Raw genomic sequence first — 23,823 nt, 5'->3', positions numbered from 1 at the left:
TCTTGCTGGAACACTCGATTGTCTCTCGGCAGGGCGGTAGAGAGCTCTGTTGCTGACGTCGGCTATTTTAAGCTACGATGCTTCACGAGGCTAGCAACTCCCTCCAACGCTCCGTCATCCGACCTTGGCTTCTATGTGGTTTCCACTGCTTTCGTATACAGAACAAGAGCTTACCTGTATGTCCGCAAGAATCCACATTGGTCGCTCTCTTCAGATGGAGCGTCAATCGTCAAGTCAGGATGGTCTTCTCGTTTAGATCATCAGCTAAGGAGGTTGGTCATGTCCGTTTGTCTCTACACATGGTAAACTTTGCTCGGGAAATTGCGCAATCACTGTGTGCCGTTATCTTATTTTCGGTGTGAAAGGAGAGCGTTGGATGCCTTTTTGGCGGTCGTGCTCTTATCTTTCAGTAGAGTTGCCTGTTGAGAGATGGCACTAAGATAAAATAGTGACGTTGTGATGTTCTTCATGATGTTCTTCGCGGGACAGGAATAAACCATTTTTGTTGTTTTTTTGGTTAGAAAATTATTTTCTTAAATTACGTTTGAGGCGTAGGAAAATATCCAAAAAAGGCAGGGCAACAGTACTGCCCCTTCCCTAACTTTATCCCTGCTCATTTATCATCGCGCCCCGACATTCATTTTTATTTCTTACTGTCTTGCTCAGTACCAGCCGCCGTTGTCGTCATTGTGATACTCAGTGACTACGGTACTCAGGTTCGACTGACGCCGCAGTGATTCTTCTGCTGCCTCGAGGCCAAACTCGTGGCGTTCACGCATTCTTGCGGTTCGCCCCCCATCTTATCCTACTTTCTATCCTCCGAAAGGACTGAATACCCCATTCTCTACTCGATATCATCCTTTCACAGATAACGGTGACCGTACTGTCAACACTGGTCGTCGGAATCCAAGGTGACCAAGAGAGCGTCATTGTATGCCGCAGATATATCGTCGGAGGGCACCGTCAAAGGCAGACGAGCCGGCATCGAGGAAGAAATTCAGTACCGTCCTCGGATTCAGCCAGTTGTACAGGGACGCCAACGTTCACACCACGCCTGACGAGCTCGGCCATCACCATACCTTCACACGACGGAGCGTCGACAGCATCAGGAGCAGCGGAGCCGGCAGAGCACATATTGCAGGACGACCTTCTACTACATCCAACGACTCGCTCGACTCGCCGACCAGCCCAGCGGCAGCGACCACCCCTAAAGTGAGCACCGATCCCGTCTCGACCAACACGATGCTGGCCGCGACTGATCTTCCTCCAAATCGACGGGCTCCAGTTCGAATTGACGCCCAGGACGGCCCTTGGAGCGTTAGTGTTGCGGAATCGCCGCACGATGCCCGTTCATACAGTCTTTACATAAAGAGTGAGTTCCCTTTCATTGTCGGCTGCTGCAGCGTTTTCTCCACAGCCTCCCTTCATTCGCATGATTTTCTCCTTTAAAGACGAGCCGCCTGCATGCTTACTGACGGTCGTTCTCTCTCTCTCTCGCAGCTCCCACTCACAACATCACTCTCACCCGAACGGCCATGGAGATAGTTGAGCTCGACAGCAAGCTCCGTGAATCGTTACCCGGAGCCAAACTCCCTACACTTCCTATTGACGCTGCTGCTGCTGTTGCTGCAGCAGCGCCCAAACGTAAATCAACATTCCTTAATACCCTTTCCCGCCTTACTTCCCCCACCGCCGGCAAAGGTGGTCGGAATAACTCAACCCGGCGTGCCAATAATGCCAGTTCAATAATTGCCTCTCCCGTCGCCTCTCCGTCAAACGAGAAGAATGACCCGTTTTTGTCGTTCACGCCAAGCGCCATCAACGCCGCCCTTCCCACCACGGTCAACAGTACAGCCGTCGCAGCTTACCTGACGACCATCTCAAACACCCCTTCGCTGCGCCAGGCACGCGTGTGGAAGCGTTTTGTCCGCGTTCGCACGGACGACTTGGAGAGTGTCCGTGTTGAGCGAGCTATCAAGCATGTTAGGTCTGATCTTGCTGCTCATGTGGGGTTGACGAAGGACAAAGAAAACACCATGCCAAGTATTCGTGATTCGGAGGGCCCAATAGAAAATGGAAGCGCACACGATGAGAAGCTTCCGAACCAGGACCCTAACCACGAGACTGTAGGCGATGAAGGTGGTGTGACGTCTGAGGGGAAAGATCCGGAGCAGAAGGAGGAATGTACATGCGACGCTGTTTCTGTGCCCGTCGAAAACGAGGCTACGACGTTGACAGTACCAGCCGCCGAGCCACCCGTTACTCCGAACGAGCAGCAACAGGTGACTGTAGAAATGGAGACTACCCGTCCCTCTGAGGACGATGCTCCGAAAACGCCTGTATTAGACGGATCCATGAATCGCATACCCCGTTCACGTTCCGCAGACCCCGACAAGTCGAGACGTCTTGTTCGAACGTATACGTCGTCGACATCGAACCAAGACGGCACTTCTTCCCAGACAGAAACAGGCGACGACGAGTCTTCCGTATCGACGAAGGAAGAGCATATTGGCCGTAGACGTACGCGAAAGAAGCGATCTATGTCCATTGACCCCGCGCAGAAGAAAAAGTCGCAAAGGAAGGTTATTATTGACGACTTTGAGATGATGCGGGTTCTTGGGAAAGGATGTGCTGGGAAGGTCCTCCTTGTGAGGCACAAGTCGACGCAGGACTTATATGCCTTGAAGGCGATCACGAAGCGGCATGTGCTAGCCCATCAGGAGCTGCAGCATACGCTCACAGAACAGGCCGTCTTGAAGAAAATGGCTGCAGAAGCGAAGGATCCCTTTGTGGTCAAATTGTGGTGGAGTTTCCATGATAAAGAGAACCTTTTCTTGGTCATGGTGAGTATTAACTGTTGTTGTTTTCGATCGCTTCTTAATTTCCTCCTAAGGACTTCCACCCTGGTGGTGATCTGGCTACCCAATTAGCGCGATGGGGTCGATTAGGTCGGGATCGTGCTCGGTTCTACGCTGCCGAAATTGTAGAGGGTGTTGAAGGTCTGCATGCAGCGGGAGTCATCTACCGTGATCTCAAGCCTGAGAACATCCTCATTGGCTCTGATGGGCATATCGTCCTCACCGACTTTGGCCTGTCGAAAGAGTTCCCGAGACACTCCACTGCCGCAACCGCGCCTCCTACGCCTTCCGGCTCTCGTGGCGAATTTTACTCCGCTTCTTCAGGGCCGTCTCAGCCGCCAACCCCTCCATGGATGAAGATGGAGAAGGGCGGCGAGCTTGCTGCTGGATGGCCTGGTCCGTCGGTAGGACAGAACGATAGTACTGCCACATTCTGTGGGACGGCGGAGTACCTTGCTCCAGAAGTCATTCAGGGTTTGTCTTACAGCTATGAGATTGACTGGTGGAGCTTCGGAACGATGTTGTATGAAATGTTGACTGGTATTGTGAGTATTCTTGGTCTGTTCTTCCCGTGCGAACGGTTCCTGAGTCGTGGACGCTTAGACACCCTTCTGGGCGAACAACCATGCCGACATGTATGTGCGAGTGCTGCAAGACGACCTTCATTTCCCTGATGACAGGGCGATTGATCAAGACACGAAGAGTTTGATTCGCGGTGTCAGTTATATGCGTTTGAGGCTTCTTTTCATACTCATGGGAACATACAGCTTCTGCAACGCAATCCTGGGCTTCGTATTTGCGAGCCTCGGATAAAGCGGCATCCTTACTTCTCGATGATGTAGGCTTGATTGTTTTTATTAATGGACCAGGCAGTTAATACATCATGACAGAGACTGGTCTCACGTGTATTACAAGCGCTATATACGTTCGTTCGTTTTTCTGGGTGTTGAGCTATCAGCTAACTTCCTTGTTCACAGCCCCTTACATTCCACCCATCGACCCCTTAAATGCTAGTGATACGCAGAACTTTGACGATACTTTCCTTGACATGGAGCCTGTTCTTGATGAATTCAACGAGAACGAGCAGACGGATGATGATCAAGAACACGAGCAGACGGACACAGATCGAACGGATGGAGAGGAGACCAACACTACCCCATCACAGTCACGCAGTTCGTCAATAGCTCCGCAGTCACAGCCTGAAGATGATTCTGTCGATGTCTTTGATGGATACTCCTTCAAAGGCCGGCACTCTGTTGTCATTGATGATGAGGGTGACGAAGTAGAAGTGTCTCAGCAGTGAGAGTGAGACGGACGAGGAGGAGTTGGAGCCGGAGGAGGTTACTTCCGTTATTGAACCTGTTCTCGAGCCTGAAACGCCCAAGCCTGCGGCAGACATGGTTACCGATGAGGCGGAGGTAGATCTAGGAGAACCGAAAACGCCTGAAGCTCGTCCGGTGCTGTTACCAGCCGATGACATATCGATGCTCCCTCCTCTACCACAATCGCCTGTGGCACCCTCTCCACCGCGCGCAGAAGAACATGTGGAACCTACTCCCGAGCCTACGCCTCAGCCGCCAGAGGCCAAACCCCGGAAGAGCAAAGATTTAGACGCCGAAAAGGACGTCCGAGTCAAGCTCCAACCGCCTTCAAAGCCGGCACCAAAGGCCAACAACCGTGTCTCGCGTGCTCCCCGCAGAGAAAAATCAGGTGTCCCCGCTCTAGACCGATACCTTTCCGATGGTGGCGATGAAGATACAGCCACAGACAGGTTCGATGATGATGAGGATGATGATTGGGACTTTGTCGAAGCGGGGGATGGCGAGGACCGGAATGGAACCAAGGGCACGAGTTACTTTGCCCGGGGAGTTGTGGATCGATACAGATTGGCGGTGTTCCGCAAGGCATCGACGCCATCGCACCGGTCCGTGGGAAGGTCCTTCTCTGGTGTTTCGAAAGCCTCGACAGACACTACTGTTGAATCTCCGAGTCCAACGCAGCGGAGAGGAAGGAACCAAGGATTGACGTTCCGCAAACACCCTCGGCAGTTCTTGCGACCCAAGTCTCCACCGTCGTCGTATTCCGGCAAGTCTGGCAAGTCGATGAGCCAATCAGCTTCTGCTACGTTGTCTGCTTCGTCGAGTGCGGGGTTATTGACGCCGTCGCCGTCAATGTCGAGCTCTATGGTTGGCTCGCATTCGTTGAAGTCGAAGGAGTCGGCGGCGTCGGTCGGTAATCAGAGCCTCTCAGACCAGTCGGTAAACGGCGCTGATTCGGGTAATCCGGATCCACTCAGTGCGTCAGAGGCTACAAAGTCTGACGGGCCAGAGAAGAAGAACAAAAAGCTAAAGAAGTACAAGGAGAACGCGGAGAAGGTGTTCTCGCTGTTCTCGTCTCCTCGTCAACCGCAACCCCAATAGACCGCCGGCGGTTCTCATCGTTTCTTTTCTAATCTATCCTGTCGACGTTTTCCATAGGGCTATTATTCTGCAAAAGCTGAACCGAATTTGTATGCATCTTTCTCGACCATCCATTATCCTATGCACTCGTCTTTCAGAGGACTATTCATTGACGCTCTGGTCACCAGCACACTCCTTCCCTTATACAACTCTATTACCTGCGGATTCAAGAATTAATCATTGCACCTAACTATACCAATTTTGTTTGTTGGTCGCTGGAGTCTTTTCCGCATTTTGTCAGTCCTTACTTGCATTTGCTGTCTTTTTATAGTTTAGTCGCAGGTTCCAACCCTATAGATTGCTTTCCTTTCGCCCTCAATTTCAATCATTGATGCATGCAAACGTAGTCAAATCAGATCTTGTGTAGTTGTGGGTTAGTCACAGTGGGATAAAACAATATCCAGCTTTGGTAGCCATTGATCATTCCTGGTTGTTAAGCATCGTACTTGTGTCTTCCCCTTTGCTTATCTTAGGCTGAGGTCATTTCTCATCAGGATAGAGATAGATATTCAGCTTAAGTACTCCATCCTCGAAAATCCCTTCTGTCATGATGGTTGCGCAGAATTCTTGTAACAGCAGTCGGACTGCTACTCAGGGGACACAGCCGCGCGAATCGGCAGCCCGGGGACAATACTAACTTGAAGGTGTTGCTCATAAATAAGGCTAATTAATTTGGGGGTAGATCGCACTCATTGCGGGGCCGGAAGTACGAACTTCAAATTTAGTAAACTTTTAGCTGCGAGATATGTGGCTGTGCAAGCGGCGTCCAAATTTGAACGGTACTCGCGCCAAATTTTTCTTATCCCTCATTCTCGGTCATTATCGCTCCATATAAATAGGCGCTCCCTTTATTCTCTAACTCAGATCATGTTTTGTATGGATAGGGAGCGTGGCTCCGCGTTTTCCTTACCTCCTCGCTCCGATTTGGCCGTCCACTGTCGTAATGAGAAAACGGATGAGATGGGACCTCGCACAATATGAAAGGGTTTCAGAGGACTCGGATCTACGTGGACCTTACCCACATGGTTCTGTTTTAGCGTCAAGTTAGGATCCGGACGCTTTCTCAAACGTAAACTTGTTCTTGCCATGGTAGGTTGATACACCGTTCCTGCTGATTGAAAAGGGTGGCAAATTCTCTTTTAAGGTTTTCAAGCGCGTATAAAATGTTCGGTCCTCCCTCTCGGTCACAAGCAGGCATACAACCCACTAGAATGTTTAGCTCTATCCGCACTCTTGATATTTCCATTGTCCTTATCGGTTTGATTTTTGCTTGGCGCTTCTTTCGGCGTACTCGTCGTACTGCGCCATTTCCTCCTGGACCCAGAAGGACTCCCTCTTATCGGAACCTTCTTGACATGCCGCCCCAGAAAGAAGGCTTACCTTCGCTAAATGGGGGGAAAAATATGGTACGTTGTCTAGTAAAATGTTGGTAACTCTGCTCACAGCGTTTTACAAGGCGACATCGCATCAGTTTCAATTCTTGGTGCGCGTATAGTCATGATAAATTCAGCCAGATGGCGGTTTCCATGCTAGATAAGAAAAGCTCTATTTACTCGGATAGGCCACTTGTCGCGATGGGGTGAGCTCGTCGGGTGGAAGCATTCGCTAGGTCTTATGCCTTATGGTGCGCGTCTTCGGAACCAGCGTCGCCTAGCGCATCAGCTATTAGGAAATAATGCCGCTATAAAACAGTTTCTGCCAATGGTGGAGCTTGAGACACATCGTTTTCTGAAGAGAATCTCTGATAAGCCTGATGAGCTCCCTGCATATATCCGGAAGTATGTTATTTTCTTGTGTCTCCATTGGTCATGATGCTGATGTTCGACGTGTAAGGACTGCAGGAGCCATCATTCTGCAGATCTCGCATGGATACACTATACAAGAAGAGAATGATCCGTTTGTTGAGCTAGCTGAAAAGAATATGGATCAATTTTCTCTCTCGATGACCCCTGGTAGTTTCTAGTCAATCTTATTCCAACCTGTAAGTCTTGACTCATTCTCAGGTTCTCTTCACAACTGAGATGCGCCATACCTAGTACGCCACGTCCCAGAATGGCTTCCCGGAGCTGGATTCAAGCGGACCGCTCGAGAGTGGGCGTCAACGCTAAGTGATTTTGTGGAAAGGCCGCATACTTATGTAAAACAGCAAATGGTCAGCGGAATAGTGCTTTATACCGAGCAGCGTCTGAAAGACGTATAGGCTGCTGGAAACGCTCGTCCTTCTTTTACTTCGAGTCAGCTCGAAGGTGGAGTGAGTGCAGAGGACGAATCTGATATCAAATGGCTTGCAGGATCTCTATACGCCGGTCAGTACACCTATCAATTATAACCACCTGAAAATCCTCACCCAGTCTCTATAGGTGGGGCCGATACTGTAGGATTTGTCTTTCTCTATCAATATTTGGTCTGATCGTGGATTAGACCGTTTCATCCATTTATGCTTTCTTCAAAGCCATGGTTCTGTACCCTGAAGTTCAGGCCAAAGCACAAGCAGAGATCGACGCCGTGATCGGTGATCATCGATTACCTCGCTTCGACGACAGAGAACGCCTCCCGTATGTCAATGCTCTAGTTCTTGAAGTCACCCGATGGCACAGCGTAGGACCAACAGGTCAGTACTGGATGCATAGTTGATTTCCCCGGATATTCACTGCCTTGCTCTTTCTAGGAATTGCTCATTGTGCATCGGAGGATGATGTTCAATTCGGTTATTTTATTCCCAAGGGTACCGTGATCTTGGCGAACATCTGGTATGAGGATGTGGACTTCGTTGGAGACCTTGTCTAATTCTTCCTTGTGGTCTATAGGAAAATGCTTCACGACCCTACGGTATACAATGAACCATTCAAGTTCAATCCAGACCGATTTATTCGAACGGACAACAAAGAATCCGAACTCGATCCCTACAAAATAGCGTTTGGATTTGGTCGTCGGTGGGTCTTTTATTGGTACAATCGAGAACTATTAGCCTGATTATTTATGCAGGATTTGCCCTGGTACGACCGGTTAGGCCGGCCTCCATAACCCGTGCTGACCCTTAATATAGGAAAGGTACTAGCAGACGCCTCTATTTTCATTTCCTGCGCTATGGTGCTGGCGGTTTTCGACATTTCAAAGTATTCTGAAAACGGCATTGTGTTCGAGCCCGACACCGAACATACAGCAGGGACTATCAGGTATGAAGGTCTCGAATATCATCAACTCTGAATGTTTCTCATCATTCTCCCGCAGCCATCCCTCTCCGTTCAAGTGTACAATCAAAGCTAGGCAGGAAGGCATTGGAGCTTATTGACGAGGAAATAATTGCATGAGAAATAAAGTAGTCACTCCGCCAACTCCTCAGAGAATATGCTCAGCAAAGTCAGTTTCTGCGCCTTTTTGTTGCAGAGGTGAAATTATCTTCACATCTTGCGGCTATTGCTTCTGAAATTCACAACATCTTGTCACTTCTTGTAAGCATACATACTAGCAACAAGCTCCGCTCGTGTACTCCATCAAACAACAACACTCACATCACGTCTTGTCACGAACTGAGTGGTCCAGGCGGAGCGCTAGCGATTTTCATTTCTTCTCTTCGATATATCTCGTCATCATCTTCCGTGGTGCTCGAAAAGATCCATTAATATACCATATGTCCGTCTTCCTATGAGAAGGAATGGCTCACCTTCGCTAAATGGGGAGAGAAGTATGGTATGTGTATTATCAGCAGACCAAGATACTGTTTACTCAGGTTCTATCAGGCGATATAGTTTCGGTCTCCATCCTTGGTCGGCGCCTGGTTGTCATAAATTCGGCTCAGATGGCTATCAGTATACTTGACAAGAAAAGTTTTATCTACTCCGATAGACCAGTCGTCGGGATGGCGAGCTCGTCGGGTACAAAAACAACCCTCGCTCTTATGCCTTATGGGGCCCCGTTTCCGCAACTACCGTAGATTAGCACATCAGCTCTTCGGCAACAACCGCGACCATGAATCAATTTCTGCCGATGTTAGAGTTCGAGACGCGACGTTCTTTAAAGAGGACCTTTACGAGACCTGAAGGACTCTCCAAACATATCCGAAAGTAAGCCAATCCAGCTAATCTGGAAGTAGCAGCACTGATAAATAACGCGCAATAAGGACTTCCGGTGCCATAATTCTGCAAATCTCACATGGGTACGTGACTCAAGAAGAGAATGACCCATTCGTGGAGCTGGCGGAACGAACAGTGAACCAGTTTTCTCTTGCAGTGGCCTCGGGCAGTTTCTTAGCCAATATTATTCCAATCTGTAGGCATTTTCTCACCCTACATCTCTCTCTCCGCATTTAAGACGCACCATGTTCTAGTAACCCACATCCCAGATTGGTTTCCGGGGGCGGGATTCAAACGGACCGCTCGAGAGTGGGCTTCAACCCTAAACGAATTGGTGGAAAAAACCACATAACTATGTGAAGGAAGAAATGGTGGGTGGATTAACGTGCTCTGTCGAATTGTCGCTTAAGGATGCATAGGCGGCTGGAACGGCTCGTCATTCCCTGACCTCCAGCCATCTTGAAAAGGACGTGACTGCCGAAGAAGAGTACGATATCAAATGGCTTGCAGCATCTCTATATGCCGGTCAGTAAATTGTTCATTAAGTAAAACCTTCTAAGAGTGCTTACCCATTCTCTATAGGTGGGGCTGATACTGTAGGATTTGTGTTCTCATCATTCAACGTTTGGTCTGACCATAGGTTTAGACTGTTGCAGCTATTTACGTCTTCTTCAAAGCAATGCTTCTGTATCCTGAGATTCAGGCCAAAGCACAAGCAGAGATCGACGCGGTGATTGGGGATGACAGGCTACCACGATTCGATGACAGGGAGCGCCTCCCGTATGTCAATGCACTAGCGCTCGAGGTCTCCCGATGGCATACCGTTGCACCTGCAGGTCAGTATTGAATACATCCACATTTTCCTGGATTCTCACCATCATTGCACACTTAGGCCTTCCTCATTGCGTTACTGAGGATGATGTTCAATTCGGTTATTTTATACCCAAGGGTTCCATGGTCTATGCGAACATCTGGTATGAGGATATCAATCTTGTGTGAAACCTAGTCTCATAAGGCATATAACTGACAGGAAAATGCTTCATGATCCTGCGGTATATGATCAACCATTCGAATTCAAGCCGGAGAGATTTATTCGAACAGAAAGCAAGGAGCCAGAATTTGATCCTCATAAAGTGGCGTTTGGATTTGGACGGCGGTGAGTTCTCTGTTGGAACCACCAATTTGATTTATCATAGCATTTCACAGCATTTGCCCAGGTATAATTTCTCATTCTTGTGTTTTAGATTCATATTGACGCAGGTTCCAGGTAGAGTCTTAGCTGACGCCTCCATATTTATTTCATGTGCTATGGTGTTATCGGTCTTCACCATTTCGAAATACTCTGAAAATGGTGTTGTATTCGAACTGGACACAGAGCATACCGCAGGTGCTGTCAGGTAAGAAACAGCTTCGTTGTGTATAGTAGTTCTCAATGTGTCTCTCGTTTTTATCCAGCCATCCGACGCCGTTCAAGTGTGCAATCAAAGTTAGGAGCGAGAAGGCTTTAGGACTTATCAACGAAGAAAGAGTTGATTGAGGAATGAACGTCGTTGATGTAATCACATCTCCGTCAATTGAAGAACTATTTCCCAAACCAACCTTTTTTCTGTTTGCGTGTATTGAGTGATGCTTCAACCGGGATTCTCAAATTCTCAAACTCCAACAGAAGCATGCTAACGCGTCGACAAAGTCAAGACAAAGTGGATGATATCCATTACATGATTACATGTCGTGGCGGGCCTTCACTTTGCAGTGAATTTGCCAGTTCCACAGGGAATATGTCGGCCAAGTCAACATCCGTCTATCCTTTTTTTGATCAAGGTGGAGTTAGCTACATAGCTTCTGGAATTCACTGCATCTTGACCATTGAGGTTGTCAGCAAGTTCCCCCGTGTATTCCATCAAAAGCATTCGATACTCATTCGACGCATGTCACAAATCTTCTCACCACTAAACTGTTGTCCCGAAAGTTGCTTTGTGACTATTTAAATTCTACGGGGTACGGGGTCTTTTTCTCCGATAAAGAGAAACACTGCTCCAGTTCGCTGTATCTTGTAAGCATTCAGGCTGTCAGCAAGCTCCGTGTAGTCCATCAAAGAAACGCCGAACGCCCATCAAGTTCACAAACTTCTGGATCATTATTCTCCCTGATGCCTCGAGACTAGATATACCTAAAAGGATATCTGCCATCTTATCTATTCGTTGAGCCGGCATCAGTAACTCCTTGCCATGTACAGCGGATTTATAGGTCTGGGCACCCACACTGCTGGACACTAAGCCCCGCGCGCTGTTCTCAGTTGAGATCGGCGGCCCCTCCAAAATATGTTACAACACTAGCCCTGAAGATGAACTGAGACCATTATAGTAGACGATCGTATATGATATTGGGCACACTTCACTCACCAAGTGACGCTCATGTCCTGCCAGGCCACGCCGTTGTGGAATTTGAAGACCTAAAGACGAAATTAACAGACTTCCTATTTTTGTTCCTGACGCACCGTGGCTGTGCACAAGTGAGTAAACTGCCAAACTCAATAGGCGATCGTTTTTAGATCTATCTTCCACGGTCCAAGCAAGTTTTTTTCTTCTTCTCGAGCTGTGCCCGCGGATAGCCTAATTCCGACTGAGACGGACCTAAATGTCTCTTCGAATTCCGTGGAGTATTGATACGAGTTGAGATCCGGACTGCGTATTAGCGCCAGTTTCACGAGCCTAACTCAACGGTTTGTACCAATGAGAATTTGAAGTTACTCAGTGTGGACTAATCCCACCGCCGTCTACTAGAATTATGAGCGTCATTCTTCATGTTCTTGTCCTTCATGTGGTCAACATTAGACATATAAAGCAACATGTCACACGATATTATGGCCTAACAAGACTCGGAGCCATACGACTGCCGCTCCGCAGGTGCCTTTCCACCATCAATGGAGAAAAATCTCTGGCGCTTGTGTTGTCTTCTGATAGCCTAGTTTAGGATCTCAATACGACCGACGGGAATTTCTTGGAATGAGTCGTGCACTTAAAAGGATGGACTTTCATCTCGAATATCATCAAGCGACCTCCTTTGCAGAATGCTCAGCTCTCTTATTCTTCTTGACATTGCTATTGCACTTGCCGACCTGGTCTTTCTGTGGTATCTCTTCCGCAGAAACAACCGTGATGCGCCCTTTCCTCCAGGCCCTAGAGGACTCCCGCTTATTGGGAACCTTCTTGACATGCCCTCTGAGAAGGAATGGCTCACCTTCGCTAAATGGGGAGAGAAATACGGTATGTGTATTATCAGCAGACCAAGAATACTGTTTACTCAGGTTCTATCAGGCGATATAGTTTCGGTCTCCATCCTTGGTCGGCGCCTGGTTGTCATAAATTCGGCTCAGATGGCTATCAGTATACTTGACAAGAAAAGTTCTATCTACTCTGATAGACCAGTTGTTGGTATGGGTGGCGAGCTCGTCGGGTGGAGAAACTCCCTGGCTCTTATGCCTTATGGTGCACGTTTTCGTAACCATCGTCGCTTAGCGCATCAGCTTTTCGGCAATAACGCAACCATGAATCAATTTCTGCCGATGTTAGAGTCAGAGATGCGTCGCTCTTTGAAGAGAATCTTCATTAGACCTGAAGGACTTTCTGAACATATCCGAAAGTGAGTGAATTTAGTTTATCTGTAATTATTGACACTGATAATTAACGCGTAATAAGGACTGCCGGATCCATAATTCTGCAAATCTCACATGGATACGTGACTCAAGAAGACAACGATCCCTTCATAGAGCTCGCAGAACGAACAATGAACCAATTTTCCCTTTCAACGGCTTCGGGCGGTTTCTTAGCCAACCTTATTCCAATCTGTAGGCATTTTCTCACCCTACATCTCTCTCCGCATCTAAGACGTACCGTGTTCTAGTAACCCACATTCCAGACTGGTTCCCGGGGGCTGGATTCAAACGGACCGCTCGAGAGTGGGCTTCAACCTTAAACGAATTCGTGGAAAAGCCATATAACTATGTAAAGCAAGAAATGGTGGGTGAAATAACGTGTTCTGTCGAATTGTCGCTTAAGGATGCATAGGCGGCTGGAACGGCTCGTCATTCCCTGACCTCCAGCCATCTTGGAAAGGGCGTGACTGCCGAGGAAGAGTACGATATCAAATGGCTCGCAGCAACTCTATACGCTGGTGGGGCTGATACTGTAGGATTTGTGTTCTTATCATTTAATGTTTAGTCTGACCACGGGTTCAGACTGTTGCAGCTATTTACGCCTTCTTCAAAGCAATGCTTCTGTATCCTGAGATTCAGGCGAAAGCACAAGCGGAGATCGACGCAGTGATTGGGGATGATAGGCTACCACGATTCGACGATAGGGAACGCCTCCCGTATGTCAATGCACTAGCGCTCGAAGTTACCAGATGGCACGCCGTAGGACCTGCAGGTCGGAATTAAATTTACTCACTTTGCCTGATTTCTCACCGACCTTTCACCCTTAGGCCTTCCCCATTGCGTTACTGAAGATGATGTTCAATTCGGCTATTTCATTCCTAAGGGTTCTTTGGTCTATGCGAACATCTGGTATGAAAATGCCAATCTGTCTGAAACGTAGCCTCATGGCGTATCACCTACAGGAAAATGCTTCACGATCCTGCGGTATATGATCAACCATTCGAATTCAAGCCAGAGAGATTCATCCGAACGGAAAGCAAGGAGCCGGAATTTGATCCTCATAAATTAGCGTTTGGATTCGGACGACGGTAAGTCCTCTGCTCGGATGTATTCTATTGATTCCTCATAAGCCTCTGCAGGATTTGCCCAGGTACAATTTCGCAGCTCGTGATTAATATGCATACTGATGCGGGATCCCAGGTAGAGTCCTAGCTGACGCGTCCATATTTATTTCGTGTGCAATGGCGCTGTCGGCCTTCACCATCTCGAAATGTTCTGAAGATGGTATTACACTTGAACCGGACACGGAACACACCGCAGGGACTATCAGGTAAGAAATCGGCTTCATGAGTCTTGGATTGATTCCTCACTGCGTCTTCGCCTTTGATTTTCTTTCAGCCATCCGACGCCGTTCAAGTGCAGAATCGAAGCTAGAAGTGAGAAGTTTTTAGGACTCATTAACGAAGAACGGTTCGATTAACAATGAGTGCCGATTGATCTAACCATAGCCTCCACCGAAGAACTATTTCCCGAGCCAGCGTCCTTCCGTTTGTAGTATGTACTGCTGATACTGATTGTCCAATCTCTATGAATGATCCTTATCCTGATGGATTCAATCAGGATTCTCAAATATGAAAGCTCTGACAGAAGCATGTTAATGCCTTGACAAAGTAAATGATATTTACGTGTCATGACGGGCCTTCACTTTGAACCTTCTTTGTGCTTCAAGCCAATCTTAATTCACAAGCTGGAAAGTTGTGGAATGCGAGTTCTTTTTCATTAGTGATGGATCAGCCTATAACACCCTATTCTTTGCCTTCTTGAAGTTCTCCCACCGAGCTTCCCACTTTCTCTCTGTACCCACATGCACATACTCCAATTCTGTGGCGATTGATTAATTCTTTGTGCAACTATTTCTCTCATAAGGGAAGGTTTCCAAGAGTCCGCCACGATTATACTGACAAACGATCAGGTTGATATTGTTGAGAGCGGGCTATCAACCCGCTGCCGCCGTCCCGGTATCCCGGTCCATATAACCGCGCCATGCCGGCGGCAGGATACTTCCGGAGCCGCAGCTTCCAACTTGAAACCTCTTGAATCGTCATTATTGTCTTGACTCTTCATAGGTATCTGTGCCAGAAAGTCAAGTCATATTTCCCATACTTTGCAGCAGGTACGTTGTTTTGTGAAACGACACTGGTTTCTTCTGATGTCTTACCACGGGCTGGTCCAAGGCTGGTTGATATCTCCTTCTTCTCGCCGCACGGGTATCCTTTCCACATGAAGGACCCTTGGGCAGGGCTTCGGGTCAAAACCGAAAAGAGACGTACTCTAACAACGTATCCGGGACGAGCTTGCAGCTGCGGTGGGCCCCGTGTTACATATTCTACCCACCGGGCTGTCTATTCCCGACTGCTCAGAGCCTTCTGATTACTCTCAAGGGGTACATATTACGAATCTTGGCACTGAGTGATCCCGCACATGGAGAGGAGGTAAGATTCAAGAAATGGAAGATATATCGTAAAGTACATCCCAGGAGGACCGGTATGTCAATATCAGGATGCAACAGAAAAAGACTGCGGAACATCCAGGTCAGTGTCGAAGAAGACCGCCGTCAAAGACTTTTTTAAGCTGTATCCTCGTTCGGAAGCTTGACAATCGCTGTCAATTGAGCCGCTCAGTGACCCACCCCAATCAACCTAACCTTTTCCAGCTCCTTCATCCTTCCATGCTCTACATGCATACGAATATTCGTGTCCACCCACCCTATATTCTACGTACACAGCTCAAGCATCGAAACTTTGTTGTCATCCTTTGGCTTCTTTCATTGCGTTGCACCGTGTCGCCCACTTTGTCGTTGATTCTGGAAGCTAACCCGGTCTTTCGCGTCGAAATCTTCAACTCCCATGATACGAAAATAATTTCCGGCGGCCCCACGTGCAGTCTCCGAGTATTAGTGCCTTTCACTTCATTCATTCGCGAGCAGTATTCGCTATGGTTCAACCTCCTCCGCCGATGATAGAGCCTGAAAATGCCCTGAGCAAGTAGGCATGGATGTGCCTCGTCACTTCCGCGTCCTTTCCAGAGCCCAGCCGGCGGTTCGGTGTTCACTCAGTTTTCCTATACGAAGTACATCCAGCGTGCTTCTCGTGGGCCTAAACAGAACACGGGTGATATCCGCTGGGACCTGAGAATCCCCGGGTCTTAGCCAGGACGATCACTTTGAGATTGTGTGGATGAAGGATTTACAGAACACCTCGAAGACGGGCCCGATTCAATTTTCTTGGTAGCACGGAGCAGTGAAGCTCGGCGCAAAACCTGGGCAAAGTGGTGAAAGTGCGGTATGTATCAAATTTCATAGTATTGAAACCGTTATCATCGAAGGAGACGGTGATGGCGATGGAGAACTGCACACGTACATTTGTGCCGTTGGTTCTTCTAGCAGCGTTACTACGAACACACCCGTTTCAGGACAAGAAGAGTCGTGAACGGGTTTGGTAACTAATACTTAGGACGTCTACAGAGTTCCGTTCGTTTTCTATCGGTTATACGAAGCCATAAATTCGAGTTCTACAGAGGAGCCCTCTACATCGAAGCGCCCCCTCCCCATCCCATGTTTTTCTCAACCATCCTTGTCCTCGTTTGGCTCTTCTGTATCACGGTTGCTCAGCAGCATAATACTGAACCAATTGTCGATGGGTCGGTTGATGACGGCTGGCAGTCGTTCCCAGATGTCATTGACGCCACCGCGCATCCCGATTGGGTTGTGGATGAAGAGCTAGAAGCATATCTTGTACTTCCTTCTTGCTTTTGATTCCCTTGTCGGGGCGAGTGACTCAACCTCGTGTTAGCCTGTCTACCAAACCACCGGCCTCAACACGTCCGAAGTTACCAGAGCAGTTATCATTCTACACGGGAAGGTTTGTTATTATCTACTACCCCGCCACGTAAGCTGACGTTGTTTCAAGGAGAGAATGTGTTGGTCCGGTGGGTGTCACCCATCTTTTGAACCACGTCACGTCGATAACCCAGACCTAGATTGGAACTCTGCTAACAACGCACTCTACAATGCCACCTACGATGACCCCACTATTAATCGTGATGAGATATCCATCATGACCCCATGTTTTTTCGACGAGGATGACCTGGAAGCGGGCGCCGCACAAGATGGTCAGCTCCTATGGGGAAGAACGACGTGGATTAGCGGACATCGGAATGTTGGACCTGACTCAATATCTGACTTTAGCAGCTTTGATGTCCTCGACGCCTTGGTGGCGTATTATATGAACACAACTGTGTATCCAAATTTGGAGGTGAGATTTCTATCTTCACTTTCTGTTATCCTGCTAAGTATTTATTTTCAGACCGTCGTCGTCGGGGGACACTCAGCCGGCGGTCAAATAGCTCAACGATATGCCGCCTTGAAGATCTCTACTGAGAATGATGACCGGCTGCGTTTCTGGATCGGTAAGTCCATGGTGTGATGAGAACTCTTTCATGAATTGAAATATTCACTATAGCCAATCCGGCATCACTATGCTGGTTAACATCAGATCGCCCGGTACCTAACGATGAGTGTGAGGGATTTGACGACTATAAATATGGGCTGGCCTCCAGCTTTCCCGCGTACGCAACTGCGAATGCACGTATTCTTGCAAGAGATGGCATCGTTGAAAGATACAACGGACGCAGGATTAGTTATGCTTGGGGTCTGGTGAGCGATACTTGTCTGATCTCGGAACAATCGCTAAACACACCTTTCAGAAAGATAATGGTGCTGGGGATACCCGTTGTCAAGCACTAGTAAATTTCTTCTTTCGTTTAATCTGTTCTTATAATAACGAATGACTCCTCACAGACGCAGGGAAGCACACATCTAGAAAGAGGACAGAATTTTGTTTCGATGCTGGAAGATATGGGCGGTATACCCAATCTCACGACCGTCGATTGGGTATCCGGGGTAAGCCATAACACCGACAAAATGATGGCAAGCGATGCTGGTATCGATAAGGTGAGAGAATCCATCTGGTGAGCCCTTTACCGCAATGATTAATGGATGGGTAGTTATTCCGATATGTGGGAAACGACACGAGCACTTAATTTTGTCATTCAAATGGTACCGGGGCAACGAACCTTTACCGTCGACTCAAGAACTATATTGTCGAGACACGTTTTCAAAGACCGCGACAGTAATACACGACAATTAACGGGTTCTGAAAATGAGGGTACTTTTTATTGAAATTCTTTCCGTGTAGTGATGTAGGACACTTTAATAATGATATGCAGTTTTACATTGTACCCGATATGCCTCCAGAAGAAACGTAAAACGCGTCCGCTCGCAAGCACAGTTGCTACTAAGAACTCTTCGTAGAAACGGAAACCATGCCGAGAGGCTGAGGAGGTCCACGGAACAAGAATATTTTGTGGCCAAGCTGTTAGGTTTAGCCACGGGGGACTCCCTTCAGTGACCGCTCTGGCTGCGTCTCACTCCGCCTGCAAAGATGGTCGCTTATGTGCCTCAATGAAGACAACCTAGAGAAGAGCGCAGTGCTCGTGTCGCCTGCCAAGCCATGTTTGTCAGTAATCCACCAGTAGAAAACACGGCAATTGATCTATATAGATAAAGGTTTCGATTTGAGAAACTTTGACCAGACAAGAGAATAACGTCTCCCGTCTATAGGTCAAACTCAAAACTTGTGCGCCGTCAGTTACATTTCGTTCGCCTTATCCCTACTGAAAATCCCTGGTGGAATAGCGATTAATTATTTCGTAATATTCTGAAGAATAGCTCAGATGAGTGGTTAAGAGAAAATATAATCTTGGAGCCCGAGTCCCGAGTCCCGATTTCCGATCCCAATAGCCACAAAAGGCAATCACCGCCCAAGACCATAGCTGTTAGGTTAACACCCGCAGAAGTATCATAAACCTCTAATTATAAAAAGAAATAATAGTATAAAAATATATGCCCAACCTGGATCAAGCTTTGACCCCTGCCTGTTGCGCTCGCCATCGAGCAACAGCTTTTCTTCGCATCAACCACTGGATTAGCGGGATAGTAATCATCGATATCACAGTCCACGCTATTAGGATACCGAATTGCATTCCAACTAGAGGACAAATAAGTTCTTTATCCATGCAGCATAGGAACGACAGCTTACGTTGGTTCTTCGTTCCAAATACAATTGTTCTAACAGCGCCCGACAGGTTATAGAATGGGAACGCATATCCATAGCGGAATATGTGCGGTAGGACGTCGATGGGCATGAAACATACCGATACGTTAACTACCCTCAGAAGTTAGAAAGGCGTAGCCAAACACAAAGGACACGCTACTCACCAATAATCCATAATATCATGAAGAAAGCGACAAATCTCAAAGTCATAAGCGTCATCATGGCCTCAAGTGCCAGCCCCACCGCCAGCATCCCAGCAAAGTTCGCCATCCAGAAAACGAGGAACCCGGCAGGTCCCAATCTGCATGGATCGATATTAGGAGCAGAGTCGAAGAAAAGACGAAGAATCCTTACACTCTGGAGAAGTTTACTTGGAAGGCTCGACTGAGCAGTGAGTAAAACAGCGACAGCGCAAAATATGCGAGGAAGCTTGAGACCATCCTGACCCTGATAAGAGAGCCTGTTGTCAATGATTTCTCTAGTCCCGATAGTTCACGAGCAGCGGCGCAGAAGTTCTAGGTGGTGGTACTTTCAGGTGGTGAGCCGGAAGGCTAAGAAGGAATACATACAACAATGAAGAATGACAACACCAGCACATAGATAAGACCGACGAAGGTGATGGCACTGGCACTACAAGTCCTGCTGTTAGAGAGTACGCCCCTGAAAACAAAAGGGAACATACACAGGTACATCAAAAGGGCGTAAGTTGTTAATAGTATAACTGATGGGCTCCGTTAATATTTGGGGTGCGGTGGTTGATATTGATGCTAAGGTGCTCGACGACGACGACGCGACTTGCCGAAGAAAGGATTGGGCAAAGACCTGAGAGATTATGGCGAGCGTTGTTTGCACAGATGGACGTACTAGAGAACGGCTTAACGAAAAGAATATGAGATGCCAGGGCGTGATGAAAGGTTGATTACTACGCACTATGCATTTTCGTTGCGGGCTTCAACAGCATAGACTGTAATGGCTTCTGAGCCGTCATATGAAGAGTTTACTGACGACAAGGCATATTGCAGAGCCATCGTGGCGTTGGAATTGACTATCCGAAAAATGAGCAGGGTGAAAACAAAGAACGTTATATCTTACCAACAACAGCAACCCAAGCCTTCTGATCAACGATTAGATTTGCGACCTCTTCAGGGCCAGAGAATTCGCTCGATGACCGTTCTGTCCAAGTCACCTTTGACGACGATGACACGAGACCCTTCACAATCGCGTTTCCCACTGTCGATCCATCAAAGTCCTACCAAAATGTTCAGGGTAAGATATACGCCAGGAACAAGGATACTCACCACAACCCACCCCTGTAGATTATGAGCCGGTATCTTCCAGACGGCGCCCCAGTATATTGAAAACACACAAAACATGACAACGGTCATGGCAAGTGTTCCCCCTGCTACAATCTTCATATACAGACTCCGCGAGGCCTTCATCGAAGAAGATTTATCTGTGAATTGTGACGAGTACATTGTTGGATTCTCCTCATTTCTGAGGGATGAGGTTCGTGTTGAGGTTAATACCATGCTACGAGGACGAGCCATCAACACATCACTGGTCGATGCTATAAGTATCCTACGGTGGTCGAGGCTGTCTGGATCGAACCTTCCTAAAATGGGCATTAACGTCGGCTAAGGACGAATTAGTGATGACTGTACCCGCTTATCCGGCCTAGACCTCCCTTAACATCCTCCTTCTGAAAGCCGGACTGCCGTCTTCAGGCAAGATATTAATCTGGGTGTTCAACAGGTGCTTCATCAGTCGTTTGCGTGAAGATGGTAAAAAGCATGGCGCACAGATAGTACGGTCCTGTAAAATAATACTCACTGCGAGGCGAAGTCGAGTTTATATGTCAGCCTGGTCGCCTAAAAGTCGTTTTGCGGTTTGTTTCAGACAGACTACTTGCACTGATTGTGATGGTAGCAAGAAAGGAAGAGCTATCTCATCACGTCATCAAATTCAAATTTCGGTTCAAATTCAGCCTGTAAGACTGTAAGACTGTTGTAAACCGGATCTCGTAGTCTAAATTACCAATCATGTCCTAGTGTGAACTACTCTAAGCTTTCTCTTCCGGTCGTGCCTTTGTCGCTTGAGCAATAGATTATCGCAGTTATAGTGTACAAAAATTATCTGCGTACAGGTACTTCAGGAGATCAGCTAAAACAGGTACCCATTTGACACACACCTAGTTGTCTCTCCATCTCCCAGTACTTTTATGCATCCTTATAGGTGTACCTGCATCTACTCGTACTTGTTGCTGTACTGTAACAAGCCGTTCGCAAGTACTTTTTGAGAACGTCCGTGTTGGGTCCGCAAAGATCCGGGCATTGCCGAGACGTCGAACCTGCCGCTGATGGCGCATTCACACCAAGCCTAGAACTTGTATGGATAATATAAGTCCATGCCAATGCAGTAGCACCCTCGGAATATATATAATAATCAATGACTATACAAGAATGTTTTAGCAAAATAGAAAAGAAGTTTACAAAACTCGGAATTTCGCTTCCAGTCAACTTCCAGTACAAAGCCAGACCCAAAATCTCGGACGTGTGGTCGCGGAAATGCAAGGCGAAACGTCAATTGTGAGTAAGCGGCAGAGGTTTAATTAAAGACGTCCATAGGAACAAGATTTGCGCACGCAAATCAATGGAGCTTCAAAAGAGGAGGGAAATCGGAGAGGTAAGAACGAAAATTTCAAGATTTTTGCGAGTGGGCTGGAAATATGTGCAAACAATGATGTGCCCGCGGCCACGGATAATGCAAGCGACGAGGGGTTTGTCGTTGAGTGATAGTGTCCATCGGGATCTGTAAATGTACTTGCGAACTTGAAGTAGTGGCGGATCACTAAGTGGTTGCAAATTGAGACACATGTATCGCTCAAACGGGAAGTGGCTGTGTGAGCCTAACCCTGACGGTGAACAAGCACCAGCATCGAAAGTAGTGCTGGGAACCATCAAAAGTAGTGGTGTCCTCCCTACTGAACAAAAGAATTTTTGTACAGTATAACGCCCATAATAGATTTCGTATTTGTGGCAAGTTTACCTTTAGACGCCGTTGACTCTACTGGTCTCATTGCCGTCGCACTGCCAGCCATTTTAGTCGACTTGCCGCCAGTATTTTTCTTCGACTCCATACCATCAGACTCGTTTCCAGTCGCCTTCTTCGTTGACTGTTTCGGCGGATAGTCCGAATCGGAAGGCTTGATAATACGAACTACCTTATCCTTCCCATCCTCGCCATCGCTCCAAACCGGACTTCCCAACTTGACATCGCTATACACCATCATCGTAAGGTTGTTCGCCGTCTTCACCCAGAGCGGTTCAACAACAGTAGATTTCCGTTCAGCGGTAATCTCCTGCAATTCCGCTGTCTTCCTGCGGAAGACCGATGTAGCCCGTCTCCACAACTGCGTTGTCAGGACCATCCGGAATTCTCGACCTAGGAGTGTGTTAGTGACTTCCAGGAACAAGAGGGCAAGTATCTCTACCATCGTTTACACGCTGCGTTGGGTGCGCGTAACACATTTGGACCGCCACCGCCGGAACCGGTGGGTTCGTGCCGGTTTGTATACCGGCGTTGTTGTAAATCGGTTGACCCCAGACAAATCCGACGTCAAAGAGTATCTCCAGGTTGAACCCCCTGTCTGGTATAGAATTGGGTAAGCTGTTGACCTCCACCTACACGATTCGCTCAATCATTTTGGAAGGAATGTCACCGCAAGGGTTCTCACTTGAGTTTTCCTCCGCGGGTATGCATCGAAGGATGCTGGGATTTCCGCTTGCTGCGCCTTCACCTGAGAAGAGTAGATATAACCTGACGTGATAAAGAGGCAGAGAACTTACGAGTGGATGCATAGGGGTATTCGTCTATATTGAACGTTTTAGCATTAAAATTCTACGGTTCTTTAATTTCACTCACCACATGAAGTGCCCGGTGCGCCAAACACGCTGGCACCTACCTTGCATGGAGTCTGACCATTGATCCCTCCTCTGTGATAAGACATCAGATTCTTGTATCAAAGGTTGCGAACACCACTGACGTGCATCCACCGTCTTGATTACGTCCCTAAGATAAGTCAGTAAAGGTAATCAACGCCAAGCTGTAAAGTTGTAATACTCACATCTCCCCTCGTCAATGTCGACGGCTTTCCCGCCATATAGATAGCTGCACAGTCGTTAATACCTACACCTACATACAACAAGTAAGAGACATGGGTCATAAACATTAGTGGATATTACCCTGTGCCCCGTAACGAGGACTGCCACGCGAAATGTATGGGTAGCATGTCTGAAAAAAGGGTTAGTGAGGCGTTTTCGCAGGAGACCTTGACGCACCTGCGAAAATATTCCCCGATATACAGCAGACGATGAGGAGGAGAACATGAGTAGGGAAAGAATAGAAAATGAAGATCTGAGAAACATTGTGTGATGTAATAATCGGTACCCTAGCAAGCCAGCTGCAGAGTTGCAACATTTCCCGACAATTCTTCTCACTTTTATCTTCAGCAGGGTCGCATGTAGCAACAGAAACAAGCGATCAAAGATTCCTCTTCCAGAGGTCATACCTCAGAGAGTCGACGATGTCAGCGAAAAGAACACAGCC

General features: G+C 47.7%; 7 protein-coding genes across 7 annotated transcripts; 5 read left to right on the top strand and 2 right to left on the bottom strand.

Moving 5' to 3' along the window:
• Positions 1-597: 597 nt before the first annotated feature.
• On the top strand, positions 598-5,278 carry EV420DRAFT_1312313 (uncharacterized protein; the record flags this gene model as incomplete). The annotated part of the gene is made up of 8 exons (XM_060468593.1): positions 598-1,372; positions 1,501-2,843; positions 2,894-3,403; positions 3,462-3,575; positions 3,626-3,696; positions 3,749-3,783; positions 3,836-4,140; positions 4,163-5,278. Exons 1-8 carry the CDS (start codon positions 934-936, stop codon positions 5,276-5,278), a joined length of 3,933 nt encoding a protein of 1,310 aa, XP_060327467.1. The 5' UTR covers positions 598-933.
• Positions 5,279-6,087: 809 nt separating this feature from the next.
• Positions 6,088-8,825, top strand: EV420DRAFT_1766671 (cytochrome P450). Its single transcript, XM_060480890.1, has 15 exons — positions 6,088-6,406; positions 6,462-6,723; positions 6,774-6,800; positions 6,851-7,095; positions 7,151-7,217; positions 7,274-7,298; positions 7,354-7,469; positions 7,518-7,623; positions 7,678-7,691; positions 7,739-7,928; positions 7,986-8,067; positions 8,125-8,250; positions 8,303-8,313; positions 8,364-8,493; positions 8,549-8,825. Exons 2-15 carry the CDS (start codon positions 6,481-6,483, stop codon positions 8,607-8,609), a joined length of 1,443 nt encoding a protein of 480 aa, XP_060327466.1. The 5' UTR covers positions 6,088-6,406; positions 6,462-6,480; the 3' UTR covers positions 8,610-8,825.
• Positions 8,826-9,286: 461 nt separating this feature from the next.
• Positions 9,287-10,970, top strand: EV420DRAFT_1766670 (cytochrome P450; the record flags this gene model as incomplete). The annotated part of the gene is made up of 11 exons (XM_060480889.1): positions 9,287-9,381; positions 9,438-9,586; positions 9,645-9,724; positions 9,810-9,915; positions 9,973-9,986; positions 10,037-10,226; positions 10,283-10,364; positions 10,421-10,546; positions 10,597-10,607; positions 10,658-10,787; positions 10,846-10,970. 11 exons carry the CDS (start codon positions 9,287-9,289, stop codon positions 10,925-10,927), a joined length of 1,065 nt encoding a protein of 354 aa, XP_060327465.1. The 3' UTR covers positions 10,928-10,970.
• A 1,029-nt stretch (positions 10,971-11,999) lies between these two features.
• EV420DRAFT_741823 (cytochrome P450) lies at positions 12,000-14,643 on the top strand. Its single transcript, XM_060483300.1, has 12 exons — positions 12,000-12,112; positions 12,174-12,656; positions 12,708-13,032; positions 13,089-13,237; positions 13,294-13,409; positions 13,458-13,577; positions 13,628-13,817; positions 13,873-13,954; positions 14,008-14,133; positions 14,185-14,195; positions 14,246-14,375; positions 14,444-14,643. Exons 2-12 carry the CDS (start codon positions 12,461-12,463, stop codon positions 14,523-14,525), a joined length of 1,527 nt encoding a protein of 508 aa, XP_060327464.1. The 5' UTR covers positions 12,000-12,112; positions 12,174-12,460; the 3' UTR covers positions 14,526-14,643.
• Positions 14,644-16,361: 1,718 nt separating this feature from the next.
• On the top strand, positions 16,362-18,211 carry EV420DRAFT_741788 (uncharacterized protein). The gene is made up of 8 exons (XM_060483299.1): positions 16,362-16,838; positions 16,897-16,965; positions 17,014-17,358; positions 17,410-17,512; positions 17,566-17,759; positions 17,810-17,848; positions 17,904-18,056; positions 18,110-18,211. The coding sequence occupies exons 1-8, from the start codon at positions 16,659-16,661 to the stop codon at positions 18,143-18,145; spliced, it is 1,119 nt and encodes a 372-aa protein (XP_060327463.1). The 5' UTR covers positions 16,362-16,658; the 3' UTR covers positions 18,146-18,211.
• Positions 18,212-18,771: 560 nt separating this feature from the next.
• On the bottom strand, positions 18,772-21,158 carry EV420DRAFT_1766667 (uncharacterized protein). Its single transcript, XM_060480888.1, has 11 exons — positions 21,018-21,158; positions 20,880-20,955; positions 20,517-20,830; positions 20,311-20,467; positions 20,149-20,263; positions 19,901-20,092; positions 19,788-19,848; positions 19,573-19,733; positions 19,383-19,519; positions 19,204-19,329; positions 18,772-19,152 (listed from the first exon to the last, which is right to left on the bottom strand). Exons 3-11 carry the CDS (start codon positions 20,763-20,765, stop codon positions 19,022-19,024), a joined length of 1,329 nt encoding a protein of 442 aa, XP_060327462.1. The 5' UTR covers positions 20,766-20,830; positions 20,880-20,955; positions 21,018-21,158; the 3' UTR covers positions 18,772-19,021.
• A 779-nt stretch (positions 21,159-21,937) lies between these two features.
• Positions 21,938-23,503, bottom strand: EV420DRAFT_1562577 (uncharacterized protein). Its single transcript, XM_060473903.1, has 10 exons — positions 23,460-23,503; positions 23,342-23,409; positions 23,261-23,286; positions 23,140-23,210; positions 23,064-23,087; positions 22,952-23,014; positions 22,893-22,898; positions 22,709-22,864; positions 22,357-22,659; positions 21,938-22,304 (listed from the first exon to the last, which is right to left on the bottom strand). Exons 2-10 carry the CDS (start codon positions 23,375-23,377, stop codon positions 22,291-22,293), a joined length of 699 nt encoding a protein of 232 aa, XP_060327461.1. The 5' UTR covers positions 23,378-23,409; positions 23,460-23,503; the 3' UTR covers positions 21,938-22,290.
• Between the last annotated feature and the right edge of the window lie 320 nt (positions 23,504-23,823).

This window comes from Desarmillaria tabescens, assembly GCF_030435595.1.
Source record: "Desarmillaria tabescens strain CCBAS 213 chromosome Unknown EV420scaffold_35, whole genome shotgun sequence".
Classification (NCBI taxonomy): Eukaryota; Fungi; Basidiomycota; class Agaricomycetes; order Agaricales; family Physalacriaceae; genus Desarmillaria; species Desarmillaria tabescens.
Note: the sequence above shows the minus strand (reverse complement) of the source record. Positions and strands in the feature narration are given on the sequence as shown.

Bases quoted from the DNA above. Each gene is read 5' to 3' on its own strand.
- EV420DRAFT_741788 (XM_060483299.1), top strand. From the start codon at position 16,659: ATGTTTTTCTCAACCATCCTTGTCCTCGTTTGGCTCTTCTGTATCACG. The intron at 16,839-16,896 runs GTACTTCCTTCT...ACCTCGTGTTAG, and splicing joins AAGAGCTAGAAGCATATCTT to CCTGTCTACCAAACCACCGG. The intron at 18,057-18,109 runs GTGAGAGAATCC...ATGGATGGGTAG, and splicing joins GCGATGCTGGTATCGATAAG to TTATTCCGATATGTGGGAAA.
- EV420DRAFT_741823 (XM_060483300.1), top strand. From the start codon at position 12,461: ATGCTCAGCTCTCTTATTCTTCTTGACATTGCTATTGCACTTGCCGAC. The intron at 12,657-12,707 runs GTATGTGTATTA...AGGTTCTATCAG, and splicing joins TAAATGGGGAGAGAAATACG to GCGATATAGTTTCGGTCTCC. The intron at 13,033-13,088 runs GTGAGTGAATTT...ACGCGTAATAAG, and splicing joins CTTTCTGAACATATCCGAAA to GACTGCCGGATCCATAATTC.
- EV420DRAFT_1766667 (XM_060480888.1), bottom strand. From the start codon at position 20,765: ATGGCTCGTCCTCGTAGCATGGTATTAACCTCAACACGAACCTCATCC. The intron at 19,849-19,900 runs GTATGTTCCCTT...CAGGACTTGTAG, and splicing joins CGCCCTTTTGATGTACCTGT to TGCCAGTGCCATCACCTTCG. The intron at 19,153-19,203 runs GTAAGCTGTCGT...TTTGTCCTCTAG, and splicing joins ATTTGGAACGAAGAACCAAC to TTGGAATGCAATTCGGTATC.
- EV420DRAFT_1562577 (XM_060473903.1), bottom strand. From the start codon at position 23,377: ATGGCGGGAAAGCCGTCGACATTGACGAGGGGAGAT. The intron at 23,287-23,341 runs GTGAGTATTACA...GACTTATCTTAG, and splicing joins CGACATTGACGAGGGGAGAT to GGACGTAATCAAGACGGTGG. The intron at 23,088-23,139 runs GTGAGTGAAATT...CGTTCAATATAG, and splicing joins CGCACCGGGCACTTCATGTG to ACGAATACCCCTATGCATCC.
- EV420DRAFT_1766671 (XM_060480890.1), top strand. From the start codon at position 6,481: ATGTTCGGTCCTCCCTCTCGGTCACAAGCAGGCATACAACCCACTAGA. The intron at 6,724-6,773 runs GTACGTTGTCTA...GCGTTTTACAAG, and splicing joins TAAATGGGGGGAAAAATATG to GCGACATCGCATCAGTTTCA. The intron at 7,299-7,353 runs GTAAGTCTTGAC...CGCCATACCTAG, and splicing joins AGTCAATCTTATTCCAACCT to TACGCCACGTCCCAGAATGG.